The sequence below is a fragment of the Bos indicus x Bos taurus genome, chromosome 7, assembly GCF_003369695.1.
Source record: "Bos indicus x Bos taurus breed Angus x Brahman F1 hybrid chromosome 7, Bos_hybrid_MaternalHap_v2.0, whole genome shotgun sequence".
In the NCBI taxonomy this organism is placed as follows: Eukaryota; Metazoa; Chordata; class Mammalia; order Artiodactyla; family Bovidae; genus Bos; species Bos indicus x Bos taurus.
Window position 1 is genome coordinate 99,552,281 of NC_040082.1, and position 21,648 is coordinate 99,573,928.

At 43.3% G+C, this 21,648-nt stretch overlaps 1 protein-coding gene and 1 pseudogene across 1 annotated transcript in view; both read right to left on the minus strand.

Annotated features, from left to right (window-relative positions):
* Positions 1–17,465, minus strand: part of ADGRE2 (adhesion G protein-coupled receptor E2) — a 66,695-nt gene extending 49,230 nt beyond the window's left edge. Inside the window, 4 exon segments of the mRNA XM_027548026.1 lie at positions 2,577–2,732; positions 3,282–3,401; positions 3,716–3,769; positions 17,408–17,465. Of these exon segments, the coding sequence (XP_027403827.1) occupies positions 2,577–2,732; positions 3,282–3,401; positions 3,716–3,769; positions 17,408–17,438 (361 nt within the window). The 5' untranslated portion in view covers positions 17,439–17,465.
* Positions 17,466–18,947: 1,482 nt separating this feature from the next.
* Positions 18,948–19,821, minus strand: LOC113896382 (annotated as a pseudogene).
* Positions 19,822–21,648: the final 1,827 nt, after the last annotated feature.

The window sequence follows — 21,648 nt, forward strand, 5'->3', positions numbered from 1 at the left end:
AACCCAGGTCTCCTGCATTGCAGGCAGACGCTTTAACCTCTGAGCTACCAGGGAAGCTCAGTGGGCACCAGGCTGTGCTGGACATTGGGTTTGTTGTCTGGCTAGTCAGCTTTAGGGCTGTGAAGGTGCCTTTATCTGATTCCCATGAAGGCATACCCCAGACTTGCAGGAAGTGATGAGAATCCACAGCTGAGCAAGGCTCATGATGGGCGAGGGCTGGGTGGCTGGAGCAGGGAGAAGGTGCTCATGGGCGAAGGGTGGCAGGTGTTTCTGCCATCTTGACACTTGGCCTCCCACTAGAGATGTGGACATGTGCACACTGCTGGGTGGGGCTCAGCCTCTACCTTCTGTCCTCACATGGTCTGGGTCATTGTGCAGTCTGGGTTGACCTCCTTAGTAGAGGGTCAGACCGGAGGAAATGGTCCCTGGTGACAGCTTATCATTGAGGCCAGATGGAAACCTCTTCATTTACCTGATTCTTCCAGTGAGTTGGGGGTTGATGTCACCCTGCCACACCCCTGACACAACATCCTCCCAGGCCGCAGTCATCAGAGCTACCTCAGGCCCATGAACTGAAATTATGGAAGAGGGTCAGGTGGAACCTTGTGTGGGGAAATAAATGGAAGCTGAGCAGTTGAGATGTTGCATCAGGGTGCCAGGAGACATCTTCTCCAGGCAGTTTGCCGGCAGGGTCAGTGATGGGTGGGGACTCAAGGAATTCCTTGAGTCTTCCTCCTCTCACATTTCTGGATGGGGCCCCAGAGTCCACCATGACCCAGGGTCTCAGAAGCCCCAGTGGGGGCAGGTCTTCTCCCAGACAGCACTAACAGTGGCAATGAGGACAGATAGTGTTATGGAACACACGGTGCTGTGACCACACTGAGTATCTTGAATGTCACTCCCTCTTTTGTTTTAAGAAGATAAGAGGCCATGTGACAGTGGGATGTTCTGAACATCCAGAAGAGACCCTCTGCAGAGGTTCTGAGTCTTGGGGTTCAGAGAGGGTTGGGAGACTAGATAGGCACACAGGACAACCATCTGATGCCTGGAAAAGTTGAACAAGGAGCCCAGGGACCCAGCCCAGGTCTTCTTCTCATGGCAGACCTCATGGCCTGAACATGGATGGAGATGTACTTGGGTGCAGTGAGGGCTGGAATGCTGAGGTGGGGAGTGTAAGACAATCCAGCTGAGCCTGTCACAGATCTAGGTCTTCAGGCAGAAGGTTTTGATGCAAACCAGCAGGTGGCTCTCTCCCTGTCATCCACCTTGAGGTCTGTTGAGGTCCCCTCCCACATCAGTCTTCTACATCTATGTCTCTGGAGGGTCTCACAACAATGAGTGAGCAGCCCCCTTAGTGCAGACACACTGAGTGGGATCAATGATCACCATGTGCAGCTGTGCATGTTGCTTACTGCACAAGAGTATCTGGCCAATGAGGCAAATTGGGGGTGGAAAGTCAACTCAGTCTCCATTCCCCAAACACACAGTAGGCCTGGAGATGAGGGACCATTACTAATTTACTGAAGGCTCTGTCTTCTGACCAGGTCATGAGTTCAAGCACAACAGCCACCCACCAAGGCTGCTATAGGCTAGCAGGGACTCCACACAGATGCAGGTCCCCTCTTCCCTCCCACTAGGGAGGCTCTGCTGCCCTCTGTCTGCAGTGCAGGAGGGAAGGGACTGGGCCCACAGTTGCTGGCTCTTCTCCCTGTAGCAGGGTGGTCAAAGAACCCTCTTCAGAGTTCTCTGTACCCTGAGCTCAGCATTCTTCTCACCTCCCACCTTCTCTCTCCTCCCCTCCTCACCCTCAGTATTCAGGTGTACCCCTCTTCATGGACCCTCTCTGGAGTCCTGTCTGACCCACTGCTGGCCCCTTGCCCCTTTCCCTACCTGGCTGCTCCCCCTGGAAGTGGGGCAAAGCCTGGTGATGTGTGGAGGCCATGCTCCTCCTGGTCCTGGTGAGACAGTGGGCAGGACAGCTGCTTCTGAGCACCCACCTGGGGCAGAGCCCTCAGGGATGCCCATGATGGAAAGGGTATGTTAGATCATGATGACCATAATTTAAAAGCCCAACAGCCATCAGTGTTTTGTGCTTTGTGACCTCATATACCTTTCCAGCAATTCTGAGGTAAACACCATAATTCCCCTTGCCCGCATTTTTTATAGTTAGGTAAGCTGGGGCACAGAGATAGGTGAAGTAACTTGTCCAAGGTCACGTAGTGATCTTGGCAAAGTTGCTTTTGTTTTTATTTGTGCAAGATAGGGGTACTTAAAAAAGAAAATAGAAAATCATAATAATATTATCACATCTCCCATGTTAACAGTGATTTCTGAATAAGTGTTCTGGCCAGTGTCACACAGGCAGCTCTCAGGTGGCAAAGCTGGGACCTGGTTCCTTGGCTTGTACCATCTGCCTCTCTGTGCAGGTGGGACAGATACCTGTAAACTGTCCCAACTCAGACCTGGGTGCTACACCTGTAACCAAGGTCCTGTCCCCTGGATGCTTCAGAAATGACTCAGCATTTCAGCCCTGAAATGTCAAAAATGAGAGGCAGGAAATGCAGCCTCATTCTTACCTCGACATGTGTTCTCACTCTCATTCCGGAAGATCATTGCCCCAGAAACAGGCTCATATCCTGGGCTGCATGTGCAGTAGTAGCCCCCTTCCGTGTTCTGGCAGTCTGCTGAACTTCCACAGTCCACTGGTGAGGGCCGTCCACACTCATTGATGTCTGGAACACAACAGGGCAAAGGGTCACCTCCCAAAGATGTGTGTCCCCTCAAGACAGAGATCCCCATCCCCTACCTGACTCTGTAGCACTGGGCCTGATATGTAATCCATGTCTCTCTGGAACGATTTAGACTCTTGGTCAATACTGCTGAGTTTAGGATGCAGCTGGAACAAGCCATCCCTGAAGCTTGTGCAGTCAGCTCTGATCTTCCTAGCCCTCTGACTGGCACCCCAGATTGGGACACAGTGGGCAGTGCTGAAGTGGGGAGTGGGTAGAAGTTTTGCATCTCCCTCCTCAGTCCTGAAAGGACAAACTGAGGCTCAGACTCCAGACTCCTGAAGACCTAGCTCCTCCCCAGAAAGCCAGGATTATTCACGTTATTCATGTCTCATCTCTCCACCTTTGTATGTTTTTGTTTTTCTTTTTTTCTGTGCTTGACAGTTCTGAGGACAAAGCCTGAGGCACCCATCGAATATCCATGTCTCCTATGGGTACTGGGCTGTACCCCACATTCTCTGCATGTCCTGCAACCACCCCAAATCTTCGTACCATCACAGCTTTCCAAGGGGTCCGTGAAGATCTCCCCAGAAAAAGAAATGAATCCTGGAGCACAGCGGCAGGCAGTACCATTGACACATGAGGAGTTTGGAGGGCATGGCAGAGCGCAGGCTGTGGGGGGCAGAAGTGGGGATGGAGACCATCATCAGAAGTTCCAGAGAATGAAAGAAAGCTATCACCTGGGGGTCCATGGGCAGAATGGAAGGAAGCATGAATGGGAGGAAGGGAGGGAGGAAGGGGGAGAGACAATGCTATCCAAACGGGAAGAGCTCAGAACATTCTGGGCATTTGGGTAGAAGAAACAACTTCTCTTGTTCCCAGAGAACCGTTTCTGAACCTCACTTGAAAAATAAGTCTCCTTTTCTCCCTTGTCGGTGAGAGAACCCAGACCCTGGCATGCATTCTCCACCTTTCCCCAGACTCACCTTTACTGTTCTGGGCTGTAGGTCCCATTGGGAACAGCAGCAGCACCAAGAGTCCTGGGGCAGAAAGACAGAGATGACAAACATAGGAAAATGGAGCTTCAATTTCAACCCTTTCCATGTGGCCACTGCATCCTAGGGAGATGGTGGTGTCTCCACTGCCCACCACTTTCCAGCAGCCTCCCCAAGGTTCCTGTGCTTTGCACAGAACTGAGGACTCTGCCTTTCCCCTGCATCTCCTGGGACTCCACAAGGAATCAGTTACTGACAGGCACAGCCCTCATGGAGCCTCAGGTGCTAGATGTAAAGGTACAGAGTATACACAGAGAGCTGATAACAAGGACACATCTTAGAAACTCCAACCTTTCCCAAATGAGGGGGCATATTTGAAGGAGGAAGAAAGTCCTCAGATTGGTGCCTTTGCCCATACTCAGATTCTTGATCCTCTGGCAATGGCTGAAACCTCTCTGGATTTCTCTCCAGGATGGTTTCTCCTGTTGAAGTTACATGTTTCAGGACACATAGGAAAAGCATGGATATTGCAGTCCAAGATTGGAGTTATACAGTGGCCTCTCTAGGTTCAGCAGCCATAGCTGCTATGGTTCCCTGCAGATGAGCTCCTGGCCTTTCTATAGTGCACTGAGGTCACAGCTCCTCTGCTTGATTTCAGTCCAGGCCTGAAAGGAATCACTGGCAGCAGTAGGTTTTGTGATATGAAACCACTGTGGGTGTAAAGGGATCAAGTATACCTACAAAGAGTACCCAGTCTGTGATCCCATCCAAGTGAGAAGTTGAACCCTAAGAAAAATCTTTTCAGAGCTGTGTGCTTTACAGGATATTTCTTCTGAGGCAAAGATAAAAAAGAATTCCTCTTCAGGCTGTACTGCCATTTCAACACTGTTATGTGACAGAGGATCCTGGTGGAGAATGGATTTGAAGACCCAAGTCTGCATACAAACTTTCACTTGATGGCGACGTGTCTTTGGAAATGTCACCTGTCCTTTGAAGCACAATTTCCCCAATGCAAAATGAGTTGTTCTTCAGTTGTTAAGCCGTGTCCAACTCTTTGTGGCCCCATAGACTGCAGCACATCAGGCTTCTCTGTCCTCCACTACCTCCCAGAGTTTGCTGAAACTCATGTCCCTTGAGTCAATGATGCTATCCAAACATCTCCTCTTCTATTGCCCCCTTCTCCTCATGCCCTCGATTTTTCCCAGCATCAGCGTTTTTTTTTTCCCCCCCAGTGTGTCAGCTCTTTGCATCAGGTAGCCTAAGTATTGGAGCTTCAGCTTCAGCATCACTCCTTTCAAAGAATATTCAGAGTTGATTTTCTTTAGAATTGACTGGTTTGATCAAATGAGTGCAATGGTAGTAATAGCATAATGGCATAAGCTTTATTTCAGTTGTAGATGACTGAAGACTAATAAGGTTTAGTTGATATTATGGTTAATTTTATGTAGTAATGTGGCTGGGCCGCTGTACCCACATATTTGGTCTCACACTAGTCTGGATATTGCTGTGAAGGTGTTACATGAACTAGCATTGTTTGGCAGGAAAAATAATTTCTTCCATCTTTATCTTATAGTGGATCACAGTTGATTAACAATGTTGTGTTAGTTTCAAGTGTATAGCAAAGTGATTCATTACACATATACGTATATCTATTCTTTTACAAATTATTTTTGCATTTAGGCTATTACAGAATATTGAGTAGAGTTCCCTGTGCTATGCAATAGGTGCTTGTTGATTATCTATGTTAAATATAGCAGTGGGTACATGTGAATCCCAAACTCCCAATCTATCTCTCATCCCCTACTTCCCCCCTGTAATCATAAGCTTATTTTCTAAGTCAGTGAGTCTGTTTCTGAGTTAACATTTACATCAGTAGACTCTGAATAAAGCACATTACCCTCCATAATTTAGGTGAACCTCATCCAATCAGTTAAAGGCCTAAGAGGAAAAAGAAAATTGATCTCCTTGAAGAAAAAAAAAAAAAAAAAAAAGCTTCTGGAGGCCCTCGAATGTGAGATGCAACATCAGGTCATCCTGGGTTTCCAGTGTGCTGCTGGTTCTTGAGGTTTTTGGGCTTTCCAACCTCCACAATTTCATGAATCAGTTTCTTAAATAAAATCCTTTCTCACCTCTATTGATTCATCCTATTGGTTCTGTTCCTCTTGAGAACCTGGGCTAATATAGGTGGTAAAATGAGAAATCTTAGTTAAGTTTCACTAGGAATGTATTTCACCAACTTGGGACTTTCCTGGTAGTCCAATGGGCAGGAATCTGCCTGCCAATGCAGGGGACACAAATTCAATTCCTGGTCCGGATGGTCCCACATGCTGCAGAACAACTTAACCCCGTGAGCCACAGCCACACACATAGAGCCCATGCTCTGCAATGAGAAGCCACCAGAGTTTGGAGGAGAATGGGTTCATATAGATGTATGGCTGAGTCCCTTTGCTGCCCACCTGAAACTATCATAACATTGTTAATCGGCTATGAAAAGTAAAAGTGAAAGTCGCTCAGTTTTGTCCGGCTCTTTGGACCCCATGGACTATACAGTCCATGGAATTGTTCAGGCCAGAATAGCAGAGTGGGTAGCCTTTCCCTTTTCCTGGGAATCTTCCCAACCTAGGGATCAAACCCAGGTCTCCCACATTGCTTGCGATTCTTTACCAGCTGAACCACAATGGACGCCCAAGAATATTGGAGTAGCTAGCCTATCCCTTAATCAGCTATATGCCAATATGTAATACGAAGTTTTTTAAAAGAGGGAGTTGGGGGTGGTCCTAAGATGGTGGAGGAATAGGACAGGGAGACCACTTTCTCCCCCACAAATTCATGGAAAGAACATTTGAAGCCTGAGCAAATTCCACAAAACAACTTCTGAATGCTGGTAGAGGTCATCAGGCACCAGAAAGGCAGCCCATCGTCTTTGAAAGGAGATGGGACAAAATATAAAAGATATGAGAGACAAAAGAGGTAGGGACGGAGATCTGTCCCAGGAAGGGAGTCTTAAAAAAGAGAGAAGTTTCCAAACACGAGGAAACACTCTCACCTGCGGGTCTGTGGCAAGTCTTGGAATCTCATAGGGCAACATAAGTGCAAGGAAAAATAAATAAATACCTACTTAAACCTGACAGATTCTGTGCCTAACGGCAACTTCCAGCGGAAAAGCAGCCCAGATGCTAGCATCCACCGCTAGCAAGTGGGGGCTGGGCAGGGAGGCGAGGGCTGCATTGCTTAGGGTAAGGACCTGGCCTGAATGCCCCGACGACAATCTGGGGGAACTAACATGAGATATCAACCCAGACTGGGGGATAGCCAGAGAGAGAGCTAGAGAGAGAGAGAGAGAGAGAGAGAGAGAGAGAGAGAGAGAAAGAGAGAACTATCCAGTGAAAAGCTCTAACCTAAGACACTGCCAGGCCTGCTCACAGAACAAAGGACTGAGCAGAGCTAGCCAGCTGTGGACTGGCCCATCCCCCACGGGAGACAGGCAGGCGGGAGCAGCCAGAGCTGGAAGGGGGCAATCGTGGCTCCAGAGAGGCATCCTCTACCAAACTGAAACCAGGCTTCATTGCTAACCAAGACTTCTTGGGATTCTGGATGGTTGACATTCACCGGGAGGGTCATAGCCAGAGATCAGCTCCCCAGAAGAGACACACGGCACACCTGAGAAGGTGCGCCCATTGTGCACCCAGAAAACTGAGCGGCTGAGATGGGGGAGGGGATAAGACGCACCCCCCACCTGGGGGTGACTGTGCTCGCCAAGCACCTGATCATCTGAGCTGCTTGGACCTGGGACGGGCACAGAATGCAGGCCCAACCCAGTCTGTGCCTTTGTGGAGTACCTGAGAACCTGAACCTGAGTGGCTTAAGCCTGGGAAGTGCACGCAACCCAGGGCCCACCTCAGACTGTTCCAGCAGAGCAATCTAGAGCCTGAGAAGTGTAGACCATGAAAGCACACACGCTGTGAGCAGGGGCAAACCCAGTGTGGCCGAGACACTGTGAGCACTCCACACACACGCCAGTGATATTTGTTTGCAGTGTTCCTCCCTCCCCACAGCACGACTGAACAAGTGAGCCTAAGAAAGTGACCACCATCGCCCTCTTGTGTCAGGGCAGAAATTACACACTGTAGAGACCAGCAAACAGAAGAAGCTAAAATAAACAGAGGGAACCACTTTGGAAGTGACAGGTGCAAAAGATTAAAACCCTGTAGTTAGCACTGACTACATAGGAAGGGGCCTATAGATCTTGAGAAGTATAAGCTGGATCAAGGAACTATCTGAAAATGAATTGACCCCACACTGTCCGCAACAGCTCCAGAGAAATTCCTAGATACATTTTTATTATTATCATTTTTTAAATTAAAAAATTAAAAAAATTAAGTATTCCTCCTTTAATTTTCATTTTTTAAGCTACTATTACCTTGAAAAAAAAAAAGACCCTATTTTTAGGCAAACTTCACATATATATTTTATTATTTTTGTGACTTTGTTCTGTTTTTTTAATATTGTATTTTTGAGAGTCTAGCCTGTACCCTAGATTTTTAATCTTTGCTTTTGATATTTGTTATCAATTTTGTACCTTTAAGAACCCAATCTTCAGTACCCAGTTTTACTTGGGAGCAAGATTACTAGCTTGACTGATCTCTCCCCCTTTTGACTCTCCTTTTTCTCCACTAGGTTGCCTCTATCTCCTCCCTCCCACTTCTCTTCTCTACCCAACTCTGTGAATCTCTTTGTGTGTTCCAGGCTGTGGAGAACACTTAGGGAACTGATTACTGGCTGGATCTGTCTCTCTCCTTTTGATTCTCCCTTTTATCCTCCTGGCCACCTCTGTCTCTTTTCTCCCTCGTCTCTTCTCTGTGTAACTCCATGAACATCTCTAAGCAGTCCAGACTGTGGAGAGCACATAGGGAAATGATTACTAGCTAGATTGCTCTCTCTGCTTTTGATCCCCCATCTTCTTCTCCTGGTCCCCTTTATCTCCCTCCTCCCTCTTCTCTTCTCCAGGTAACACTGTGAACCTCTCTGGGTGTCCCTCACTGTGGAGAAACTTTTCATCATTAACCAAGATGTTTTATCATTGGTGCTATAGAGATGGAGAAGTCTTGAGGCTACTGTAAGAATAAGACTGAAAACCAGAGGCAGGAGGCTTAAGTCCAAAACCTGAGAACACCAGAGAACTCCTGACTCCAGGGAACATTAATCGATAAAAGCTCATCAAAAGCCTCCATACCTAAACTGAAACCAAGCACCACCCAAGAGCCAACCAGTTCCAGAGCAAGACATACCATGCAAACTCTCCAGCAACACAGGGACATAGCCCTGAGCTTCAATATACAGGCTGCCCAAAGTCACAGCAAACCCATAGATATCTCAAAACTCATTACTGGGCACTTCATTGCACTCCAGAGAGAAGAGATCGAGCTCCATCCACCAGAACACTGACATAAGATTTCCTAACCTAGAAACCTTGACAAGCCACCCTTCCAGCCCCACCGGCAGCAAGAAACCTCCACAATAAAGAGGAACCACAAACTGCCAGAATATGGAAAGGCTACCCGAAACAGAGCAATATAAACAAGATGCAAAGGCAGAGAAATACTCAGCAAGTAAAGGAACAGGATAAATGCCCACCAAACCAAACAAAAGAGGAAGAGATAGGATATCTACCTGATAAAGAAGTCCGAATGATGATAGTAAAAATGATTCAAAATCTTGAAAATAAAATGGAGTTACAGATAAATAACCTGGAGACAAGGATTGAAAAGGTGCAAGAAATGTTTAACAAGGGCCTAGAAGAAATAAAAAAGAGTCATTATATAATGAATAAGGCAATAATGAGACCAAAAACACTCTGGAGGGAACCAAAAGTAGAATAACAGAGGAGGAAGATAGGATAAGTGAGGTAGAAGATAGAATGGTGGAAATAAATGAATCAGAGAGGAAAAAAGAAAAAAGAATTAAAAGAAATGAGTACAATCTCAGAGACCTCGGGGACAATGTTAAATGCCCCAACATTCGAATCATAGGAGTCCCAGAAAAAGAAGATGAAAAGAAAGACCATGAGAAAATACTTGAGGAGATAATAGTTGAAAACTTCCTTAAAATGGGGAAGGAAATAATTACCTAAATCCAAAAAACCCAGAGAGTCCCAAACAGGATAAACTCAAGGCGAAACACCCCAAGACACATATTAATCAAATTAACAAATATCAAACACAAGAACAAATATTAAAAGCAGCAAGGGAAAAACAACAAATAACACACAAGGGGATTCCCATAAGGATAACAGCTGATCTTTCAATAGAAACTCTTCAGGCCAGAAGGGAATGGCAGGACATAGTTAAAGTGACGAAAGAGAAAAACCTACAACCCAGATTACTGTACCCAGCAAGGATCTCATTCAAATATGAAGGAGAAATCAAAAGCTTTACAGACAAGCAGAAGCTGAGAGAATTCAGCACCACCAAACCAGCTAGCTCTCCAACAAATGTTAAAGGATCTTCTCTAGACAGAAAACACAGAAAAGTGGATAAACTCGAACCCAAAACAACAAAGTAAATGGCAACTGGATCATATTTATCAATAATTACCTTAAATGTAAATGGGTTGAATGCCCCAACCAAAAGACAAAGACTGGCTGAATGGACACAAAAACAAGACCCCTATATATGCTGTCTACAAGAGACCCACCTCAAAACAAGGGAAACATACAGACTGAAAGTGAAGGGCTGAAAAAAGATGTTTCATGCAATTGGAGACAAAAAAAAAAAAAAAAAAAAAAAAAGCAAGAGCAGCAATACTCATATCAGATAAAATAGTCTTTGAAATAAAGGCTGTGAAAAGAGACAGAGAAGGATACTACATAATGATCAAAGGATCAATCCAAGAAGAATATACAACAATTATAAATATATATGCACCCAACATAGGAGCATCACATTATGTAAGGGAAATGCTAACAAGTAAAAAGGGGGAAATTAACAATAACACAATAATAGTGGGAGACTTTAATACACCACTCACACCTATGGATAGCTCAACTAAACAGAAAACTAACAAGGAAACACAAACTTTAAATGATACAATAGACAGTTAGACATAATTGATATCTATAGGACATTTTACCCCAAGACAACGAATTTCACCTTTTTCTCAAGTGCACATGGAACCTTCTCCAGGATTGATGACATCCTGGGCCATAAATCTAGTCTTGGTAAATTAAAAAAATTCAATCATTCCAAGCATCTTTTCTGAACACAGTGCAGTAAGATTAAATGTCAATTACAGGGGGAAAGCTATTAAAAATTCCAACGTATGGAGGCTGAACAACATGCTGCTGAATAACCAACAAATCACAGAAGAAATAAAAGCGAAATCAAAAGATACATAAAAATGAATGAAAATGAAAACACAACAACCCAAAACCTATGGGACACTGTAAAAGCAGTGCTAAGGGGAAGGTTCATAGCAATACAAGCTTATCTCAATATATAAGAAAAAAGTCAAACAAATAACCTAACTCTACACCTAAAGCAACTAGAAAAGGAAGAAATGAAGAACCCCAGGGTTAGTAGGAGAAAGAAATCTTAAAAACTAAGGCAGAAATAAATGCAAAAGAAACAGGAGACCACAGCAAAAATCAACAAAGCCAAGCTGGTCAGACTTTATTTTTCTGGGCTCCAAAATCACTACAGATAGTGACTGCAGCCATGAAATTAAAAGATGCTTACTCCTTGGAAGGAAAGTTATGACCAACCTAGATGGCATATTCAAAAGCAGAGACATTACTTTGCCAGCAAAGTTTCGTCTAGTCAAGGCTATGGTTTTTCCTGTGGTCATGTATGGATGTGAGAGTTGGACAATGAAGAAGGCTGAGCGCCGAAGAATTGATGCTTTTGAACTGTGGTGTTGGAGAAGACTCTTGAGAGTCCCTTGGACTTCAAGGAGATCCAACCAGTCCATTCTGAAGGAGATCAGGCCTGGGATTTCTTTGGAAGGAATGATGCTAAAGCTGAAACTGAAGTACTTTGGCCACTGTTGGGGGCCAGAGTGAGGTACTCCGCCCGTGGCAAAGGTCATGAGGAAGGAGGCTCGACATACGCAAAGGTGGGATTGAGCCTCAGGAGTCCCCCTGGAAATCCTCGAGCATCTACCCCCATAACCAGAGCCTTACTGCTTTACTACTTTGTGCTCCTACCTACACCTCTGACTTTACGGGGGGCTGTCCCCCACCACCTCTTTTGGAGAAGGAGTTAACTTAGAGCTCCAGTTAATAAAAACTCCTGGGTGTGACAAGAGTGTTTCAACCTACAAACTCCTCTCAAAGTTCTCTAGCCTGCCTGACAGGCTTGTCCGGCCACATGTGATTGCTCACAGCCTCCCAACCGTGAGAGGCACGAGATGCTTTAAACCTTCTAAAAACAGGTTCCTTAGAAAAGTTAGAAAACTATTAGTATAAGTATAATGGGCTGATTAGAAATTGTATTGGTGAAGGGTTTTTCATTTGTTGAGCCAATGTTTGTTGCTAAGTCTCCATATCCCCTGCCCTTACACACATTAATGAATATATAGAAGAAATAAGTATTAACCTTTGATATTAACCACGTTAGACCTTAGGCTAAGTAAATTCTTTCCTTAACTAAAACCCACTACACCCTCACCCTATAGGAATGTAACTTTATTTGGGTGGTGTCTGTTTTAAGAATAATCACCCCTGGAGAAATAAGTGTCCTGGCTGACTGACAGCTGTCACAAGGAGAGGGTCGTAAATTGTCAGCAGGCCCCCTGGCCAGAAGATGATGTAACACCCCTAAGACCTCTCTATACATTTGTATGAAACACCTGACTTTGATAAAAGTCAGGACTGCTGACCCCCCGTGACTTTTGCATAACATCTCAATGTATAAAAGTAGACCATGGAAAATAAAGAATTGGGATCAGTTTCTCGAAATACTGGTCTCCCCATGTCGCTCTCTCTCCCAAATTCTGGCTGAGTCTCCATCTGGAGCCCGGAACCCGCCGTGCTTGCTAAGTATGCCTGGGCTTCTAAGATCCGACTGGGGAGGCCTCAGTGTCTCCTCTCCTTTGGGAGAACGGAAGGACGCCTGTGGCCTACGTAAGTGGTGCAAACTTCTTGTCTTGAAGTTTTATTGGTCTCCCGCATAAACCAAGCTACTCAGCCTCTTTTCTCCACTGAATTTTCCTACTGAGCTATCCTTATTCTATTACTCTTTATATCCTTAATTAACGTTTAATTAAGCAATTATTTCCTGATCCTCGCCTACGCCATCTCTCCTTCAAATACCCTGGATCAGCCAGGGCTGGACCCTGGCAGGCCACCTCATGTGAAGAGTTGACTCATTGGAAAAGACTCTGATGCTGGGAGGGATTGGGGGCAGGAGGAGAAGGGGACGACAGAGGATGAGATGGCTGGATGGCATCACTGACTCGATGGACGTGAGTCTGAGTGAACTCCAGGAGTTGGTGATGGACAGGGAGGCCTGGCGTGCTGGGATTCATGGGGTTGCAAAGAGTCAAACACGACTGAGTGACTGATCTGATCTGATCTGATCTGAAGCTGGTTCTTTGAGAGGCTAAATACAATTGACAAACCATTAGACAGACTCATTAAGAAACAAAGGGAAAAGAATGAAATCAACAAAATTAGAAATGAAAATGGAGAGATCATAACAGACAACACAGAAATACAAAGGATCATAAAAGAATACTATCAGCAACTATATGCCAATAAAATGGAAAACTTGGAAGAAATGGACAAATTCTTAGAAAAGCACAACTTTCCAAAACTGAAACAGGAAGAAATAGAAAAATCTTAACAGACACACCACAAGCACGGAAATTGAAACTGTAATCAGAAATCTTCCAGCAAACAAAAGCCCAGGAAAAGACGGCTTCACAGCTGAATTCTACCAAAAATTTAGAGAAGGGCTAAAGTGAAGAGGAACTAAAAAGCCTCTTGATGAAAGTGAAAGAGGAGAGTGAAAAAGTTGGCTTAAAGCTCAACATTCAGAAAACTAAGATCATGGCATCTGGTCCCATCACTTCATGGCAAATAGATGGGGAAACAGAGGAAACAGTGTCAGACTTTAATTTTGGGGCTCCAAAATCACTCCAGATGGTGATTGCAGCCATGAAATTAAAAGACACTTACTCCTTGGAAGGAAAGTCATGACCAACCTAGATAGCATATTAAAGTGCAGAGACATTACTTTGCCAACAAAGGTCCATGTAGTCAAGGTTATGGTTTTTCCAGTGGTCATGTGTGGAAGTGAGAGTTGGACTGTGAAGAAAGCTGAGTGCCTAAGAATTAATGCTTTTGAACTGTGGTGCTGGAGAAGACTCTTGAGAGTCCCTTGGACTGCAAGGAGATCCAACCAGTCCATTCTAAAGGAGTTCAGTCCTGGGTGTTCATTGGAAGGACTGATGCTAAAGCTGAAACTCTAATACTTTGGCCACCTCATACAAAGAACTATCTCATTGGAAAAGACTGATGCTGGGAGGGATCGGGGGCAAGAAGAGAAGGGGACGACAGAGGATGTGATAGCTGGATGGCATTACCGACTTGATGTACATGAGTTTGAGTGAACTCCGGGAGTTGGTGATGGACAGGGAGGCCTGTCATGCTGCGATTCATGGGATCACAGAGTCGGACAGGACTGAACGACTGAAGTGAATTGAACTGAACACCTATCCTACTCAAACTCTTCCAGAAAATTGCAGGGGAATGTACCCTTCCAAACTCATTCTATGAGGCCACCATCACCCTAATACCAAAACTTGACAAAGATGCCACAAAAAAGAAAACTACAGGTCAATATCACTGATAAACATAGATGCAAAAATCCTTAACAAAATTCTAGCAATCAGAATCCAACAACATATGAAAAAGATCATACATCATGACCAAGTGGGCTTTATCCCAGGGATACAAAGATTGTTTAATATCCGCAAATCAATGAATGTAATACACCACATTAACTAATTGTAAGATAAAAATCATATGATTATCTCAATAGATGCAAAGAAAGCCTTTGACAAAATTCATTAACATCCATTTATGATAAAAACTCTCCAGAAAGCAGGAATAGAAAGAACATACCTCAACATAATAAAAGCTATATATGACAAACCCACACCAAACATTATCCTCAATGGTGAAAAATTGAAATAATTTCCTCTAAAGTCAGGAAAACAACAAGGGTGCCCACTCTCACGACTACTATTCAACATAGTTTTGGAAGTTTTGGCCACAGCAATCAGAGCAGAAAAAGAAATAGAAGGAATCCAAATTGGAAAAGAAGAAGTAAAACTCTCACTGTTTTCAGATGACATGATCCTCTACATAGAACCCTAAAGACTCCAGCAGAAAATTACTAGAGCTAATCAATGAATATAGTAAGGTTGCAGGATATAAAGCTAACACACAGAAATCCCTTGCATTCCTATACACTACCAATGAGAAAACAGAAAGAGAAATTAAGGAAACAATTCCATTCACCATTGCAATGAAAAGAATTAAATACTTAGGAATATATCTATCTAAAGAAATAAAAGATCTATATATATAAAACTATAAAACACTGGTGAAAGAAATTAAATAGGACATAAGTAGATGGAGAAATAGACCATGTTCATGGATTGGAAGAATCAATATAGTGAAAATGAGTATATTACCCAAAGCAATCTGTAGATTCTATGCAATCCCTATCAAGCTACCAACAGTATTTTTCAGAAAACTAGAACAAATAATTTCACAATTTGTATGGAAATACAAAAAACCTCGAATAGCCAAAGCGATCTTGAGAAAGAAGAATGGAACGGGAGGAATCAACTTGCCTGACTTCAAAGCCACAGTCATCAAGACAGTATGGTACTGGCACAAAGACAGAAATATAGATCAATGGAACAAAATAGAAAGCCCAGAGATAAGTCCACATACCTATGGACACCTTATCTTTGACAAAGGAGGCAAGAATATACAATGGAGAAAAGACAATCTCTTTAACAAGTGGTGCTGGGAAAACTGGTCAACCATTTGTAAAATAATGAAACTAGAGCATTTTCTAACACCATACACAGAAATAAACTCAAAATGGATTAAAGATATGAATGTAAGACCAGAAAATATACAACTCCTAGAGGAGAACATAGGCAAAACACTCTCCGACATAAATCACAGCAGGATCCTCTATGACCCACCTACCAGAATATTGGAAATAAAAGCAAAAATAAACAAATGGGACCTAATTAAATTTAAAAGCTTCTGCATGACAAAGAATTAATCTCAAAAATATACAAGCAACTCCTGCAGCTCAATTCCAGAAAAATAAATGACCCAATCAAAAAATGGGCCAAAGAACTAAACAGACATCTCTCCAAAGAAGACATACAGATGACTAACAAACACATGAGAAGATGCTCAACATCACTCATTATCAGCGGAATGCAAATCAAAACCACAATGAGGTACCATTTCATGCCAGTCAGAATGGCTGCTATCCAAAAGTCTATGAGCAATAAATGCTGGAGAGGGAGTGGAGAAAAGGGAACCCTCTTACACTGTTGGTGGGAATCCAGACTAGTACAGCTAGTATGGAGAACAGTGGAGATTCCTTAAAAAACTAGAAATAGAACTGCCATATGGCCCAGCAATCCCACTGCTGGGCACACACACCAAGGAAACCAGAATTGAAAGAGGCACATGTACCACAATGTTCATCACAGCACTGTTTATAATAGCCAGGATAAGGAAGCAACCTAGATGTTCATCAGCAGATGAATGGATAAGCAAGCTGTGGTACATATACACAATGGAGTATTACTCAGCCATTAAAAAGAATACATTTGAATCGGTTCTAATGAGGTGGATGAAACTGGAGCCTATTATACAGAGTGAAGTAAGCCAGAAAGAAAAACACCAATACAGTATACTAACGCATATAAATGGAATTTAGAAAGGTGGTAATGATAACCCGGTATGTGTGACAGAAGAAGAGACACAGATGTATAGAGCAGTCTTTTGGACTCTGTGGGAGAGGTTGAGGGTGGGATGATTTGCGAGAATGGCATCGAAACATGTATATTATCATATGTGAAATGGATCGCCAGTCCAGGTTCAATGCATGAGACAAGGTGCTCGGGGCTGGTGTACTGGGATGACCCAGAGGGATGGGATGGGGAGGGAGGTGGGAGGCGTGTTCAGGATGTGGAACGCATGTACACCCATGGCGGATTCATGTCAATGTATGGCAATACCACTATAATATTGTAAATTAATTAGCCTCCAATTAATATAAATACACTTATATTAAAAAAATAAAAGATGGAGTTGCCAAAAAAATGAGAAGCCCTTGCACTGCAACCAAGAGGAGCCTCCATGCACAGCAAACAGAGAAAGCCCACATACAACAGCAAGGACCCAGCACAACCAAAAATATAAATTAACTAACTAATTAAAAGTTTCACCAACCTTCTCCTTTGAGAACTTAACATAATTGAGTTAATACCCTTCTTAAATTTCCTTCCCTGCTTTCCTTTGTAAAGATAGTGGGAAAACCAGAAAAAAACTTTTAAAAGTAAAGAACAGAGGAAATTCTCAAACTGGATAAGGAGTCTTGGACAGCTTTAGTTGTCTAACTCCATCGTTATAATTCTACTTACCTGGAAGCAAACTTAGATACTTGTTTCTCATGGTGCAGAGAGCAGAAAGCCCAGCCACAGAAGATGTCTTGTCTTTCTCTGTGTGTGGGGGAGGGACTTCTGGCTTTCAGTATGACTTCTGCTTTTCATGGGGCTCATCCAGGTGGCGCTTGTGGTAAAGAATCTACCTGCCAAAGCAGGAGACTGAAGAGACATGGGTTTGATAGCTGTGTTGGGAAGATCCCCTGGACGAGGGCATGGTGATCCACTCCAGTATTATTGCCTGGAGAATCTTGTGGACAGAGGAGCCTGGCAGGCTATGGCCCATAGGGTCACATAGAGTCGGACATGACTGAAGCGACTTAGCGCACACGTATCCTGCTTTTCATTACTTAACAGGAAATCACTGGTCTGGATGTTTCTTCCTCCTGTTTTGCCTGATGATTACTTCCCTGAAATTTCTAAGCATTTGCATAGCATTACTGGTATTTGTAGCGCAAGACTCTTCAAAAGTGGTTTTTATATTGTTTTGATATATGAAGACCTCCTATATCGAACATGAAGACTCATTTTACTGGTCTTTTTGCATGTATGAGGACCTTGGTTCAGAGTGAATAGAATTATTTATTTGCTATATATTAACAGATTAAAAATATTTTTGTGTACACATTTAGTTTTATTGTAACCAAGCAACTTGTACACGTTTAACGTTTAAAACTGAGCATTATCTTTCCTTTCCAGTGAAACAAAAAGAAAAGTTTAAGAATAAACAGGGGCAAAATTACAATAGAGAACTTTGATAGCAAATAAGATCCTACAGGTTCTGCTGATTCTCCCAGCAAGCGGCAGGGCTCAAGTCATCATTAGGAGAGAATTTTATTTTAAAATGTCACCTTAAACTGCAAGGATTTGCATTAAACATCACAATTAAACATGCCAAAGGAGAAGCCATGTTGTCAAAATGCCCACTTAACCCACCCAAACATCTGAAACCCACCCTTTCTAACCTTCTATAAATCCCGTTTTTAAAGTATTTTTTCTTTTTTTTAAACAAGAGAAAGTAGACAGATACATGTTGGTAAATGCTAACTGTCCATATTCATATAGAGACACAGTGTACTCTCTGAGCCCAATATACAGAGAAGAGAGGAAAAAAGGTAGAATTCTATGCACTACTACACAGGGGCCTAGAACCCTTCAGTTTCCAGCAGAGCTAAGGGAGCAGGAGGTTTTTCTTTTTTCCCTACAGAGCATGGTGGTGTTGATTCCATAAAATTTTTGTTGAGACAGGAAGGGATAAAAATGAATTTGGAACAGAAATGGGTAGAGATTCTTTACTGAAGAATCTAGTATTCTTCTAGCATCACTGAATTCTTCTCAAGGTATTCCCCACCCCCACCCCCACCCCCCAAATAAGTTCTGAACCATGGTATAAAGGGAAAAGAGACTTCAAAAGCAGGGCTCTGAGAACAAGAGGAGAGAATAAAAAAGACTGCTACTTGCTTTCAGGGACTGGAGAAAATAAAAAAAGGTTGGAATCCACCATCGTTCCTTTCATTAGTCATCTATCTCCTTCATCTTCCTCTCCTTCCTCCCCCTCATCTTCTTCACCTTCATTCTCATTCCCTTCTTCATCAGTATCTTCCAATCCTTCATCCTCTTCATCATTGTTGTCTTCTTCTCCTTCCCCTTCCTCATCATCCATGTCAGGAACCAAGTAGTACTGTAATGGATTTGGCAAATATCATCTTTGATGACCTCTCCTAACTCATCTGTACCTGCATCAGAATGATCAGTAAACCAGGTGAAGAAGCTTTCTGGTTCCTGATGCTGTCTCTTCCTGCTGGCTTTATTCTGTGTTTGACCTGATTGTTTCATCAAATCCTTTTCAGATTTCCATTTGATTTCAGTGGACTTTGAAGATGGGTCACCACTCTCATTCAGATGAAATTCGTTGGAGAGAATTTTGTTTTCAAAGTAAGGGTTTTCATCAAAGTAAAAATCTATTCTTGAACCTGATTTAATGTTTTCAAATTCTGTCACTTTGACTCTTGTCAAATAACGTAGTGCCTCTTCATCTTCCTCCCCAAGCTGTGCAGACACTTGTGGATGATGATCAAATATTGCTACCCAAAATTTTGGGATTTTTGCCATCAATTCTGACCACTTTTGAAAAAATGGTTGGTGAAGTTTGTTATATTTCTATGCTACTTTCAAAATCTCCTCACTGGCTTGTTCATTAAGTCTATCTCATTTTGCACTTCATCAATATGCTCAATTGCTTCTTGCTATTCTTTTTCTTTCTTCAGTGAAGTTGAAGAAGCACATGCCTCGTCTGGCCTGGAGGCAGGAGTTGGCCTCGCTTTCTTTGGTTTCTTCACTTGGGATGGAAGTGAAGACTGGTGTATGGGGGCCATGCTGGGAAAAAAAAAAAAAAGAAGTCAAGAACAAGCTCAGAGAACTCAGACTTTTTTATTTTTAAGTTTTATTTTGAAATATAGATTAAGAGGAAGTTGCAAAACACTACCGAGCAGTCCTGTGTAATCTTCAGTCTTTTTCCCACAAAGATTACATTTTCATATAATGATAGTCCAATATTTAAATGAAGAAACTGACATTGGTATGATGTGTGTGTGTAATTCCATGTCATTTTATCATATATGTAGATTCCTGCAACTGTCACTGCAATCAAGATCCATCAATATTCCATCACCACAAAGATTTCCCTCATGCCACCAAAGCATCCCTAAACCTTGGCAGGTCTAAAACTAAGGATTTTATTCTTCAACAAAGCTCAACAGAGTTGAGATTCATATTTGATGGTGAAAGAAAATATTCCTGGTATGTTTTTAAAGATAAGAAAAATATATCCCTCAAATTTTCTGGAAGTCTGTGTGATGGAATTATGATAATTTTGTTTGTTTGCATTTTTAAACTTTTACTGTTTTCTATGTGACTATGATTATCAGTTCTGCTAGAGCTGCCACAACAAAATATAGAATGAGTGTCTCAAAGAGCTGAAATTTATTTTCTCACAATTCTGGGGCTGGATGTCCAAGATCAAGTGCTGGAAGGGTTGGTTTCTGATGAAAGCAAGCCCTCTCTGGGCTTGTACCTGGCCCTGTTCTCATTGTGTCCTCATATGACCCTTTCCAATCTATGTGGAAAGGCAGTGATCACTGGTGTCCTCTAGTTCTAAAAGTAAAGCTCTTCATGCTCCATCTCTTGGACATGACAACACCGGTGTCCTATTCCCTCACTCTTCCCTTGGCCTCCGTTCCCCTGATAAAGTGCTTCTGTGCTGCTCTGTAGTGTCACTGACACCCCAAATCTCCATACTGTTGTCCATAGTGGCTGTACCAGTTTACATTCCCACCAACATGTAGGAGGGGTCCCTTTCCCCCACATCTTCTCCAGCACTTGTTGTTTGTAGAATTTTGGTGATGGCCATCCTGACCAGTGTGAGGTGATACTTCTTTACAGTTTTGATTTGCATGTCTCTAATAATCAGTGATGTTGAGCATCATTCATATCCTTTTTGGCCATCTCTACAGATGGTGACGGCAGCCATGAAATTAAAAGACGCTTACTCCTTGGAAGGAAAGTTATGTCCAACCTAGATAGCATACTGAAAAGCAGAGACATTACTTTGCCAACAAAGGTTCGTCTAGTCAAGGCTATGGTTTTTCCTGTGGTCATGTATGGATGTGAGAGTTGGACTGTGAAGAAGGCTGAGCACCAAAGGATTGATGCTTTTGAACTGTGGTGTTGGAGAAGACTCTTGAGAGTTCCTTGGACTGCAAGGAGATCCAACCAGTCCATTCTGAAGGAGATCAGCCCTGGGATTTCTTTGGAAGGACTGATGCTAAAGCTGAAACTCCAGTACTTTGGCCACCTCATGCAAAGAGTTGACTCATTGGAAAAGACTCTGATGCTGGGAGGGATTGGGGGCAAGAGGAGAAGGGGATGACAGAGGATGAGATGGCTGGATGGCATCACTGACTCGATGGACGTGGGTCTCAGTGTACTCTGGGAGTTGGTGATGGACAGGGAGGCCTGGCATGCTGTTATTCATGGGGTCATAGAGAGTCAGACACGATTGAGTGACTGATCTGATCTGATCTGATGTGGGGTATTTGGGGTAGGCTTCCCAGGTGGCTCAGTGGGAAAAGAATGGTCCTGCAATGCAGGAGATGCAGGTTCACTCCCTGATTTGGGAAGATCCCCTGGAGGAGGGCATTCCATTGCAATATTCTTGCCTG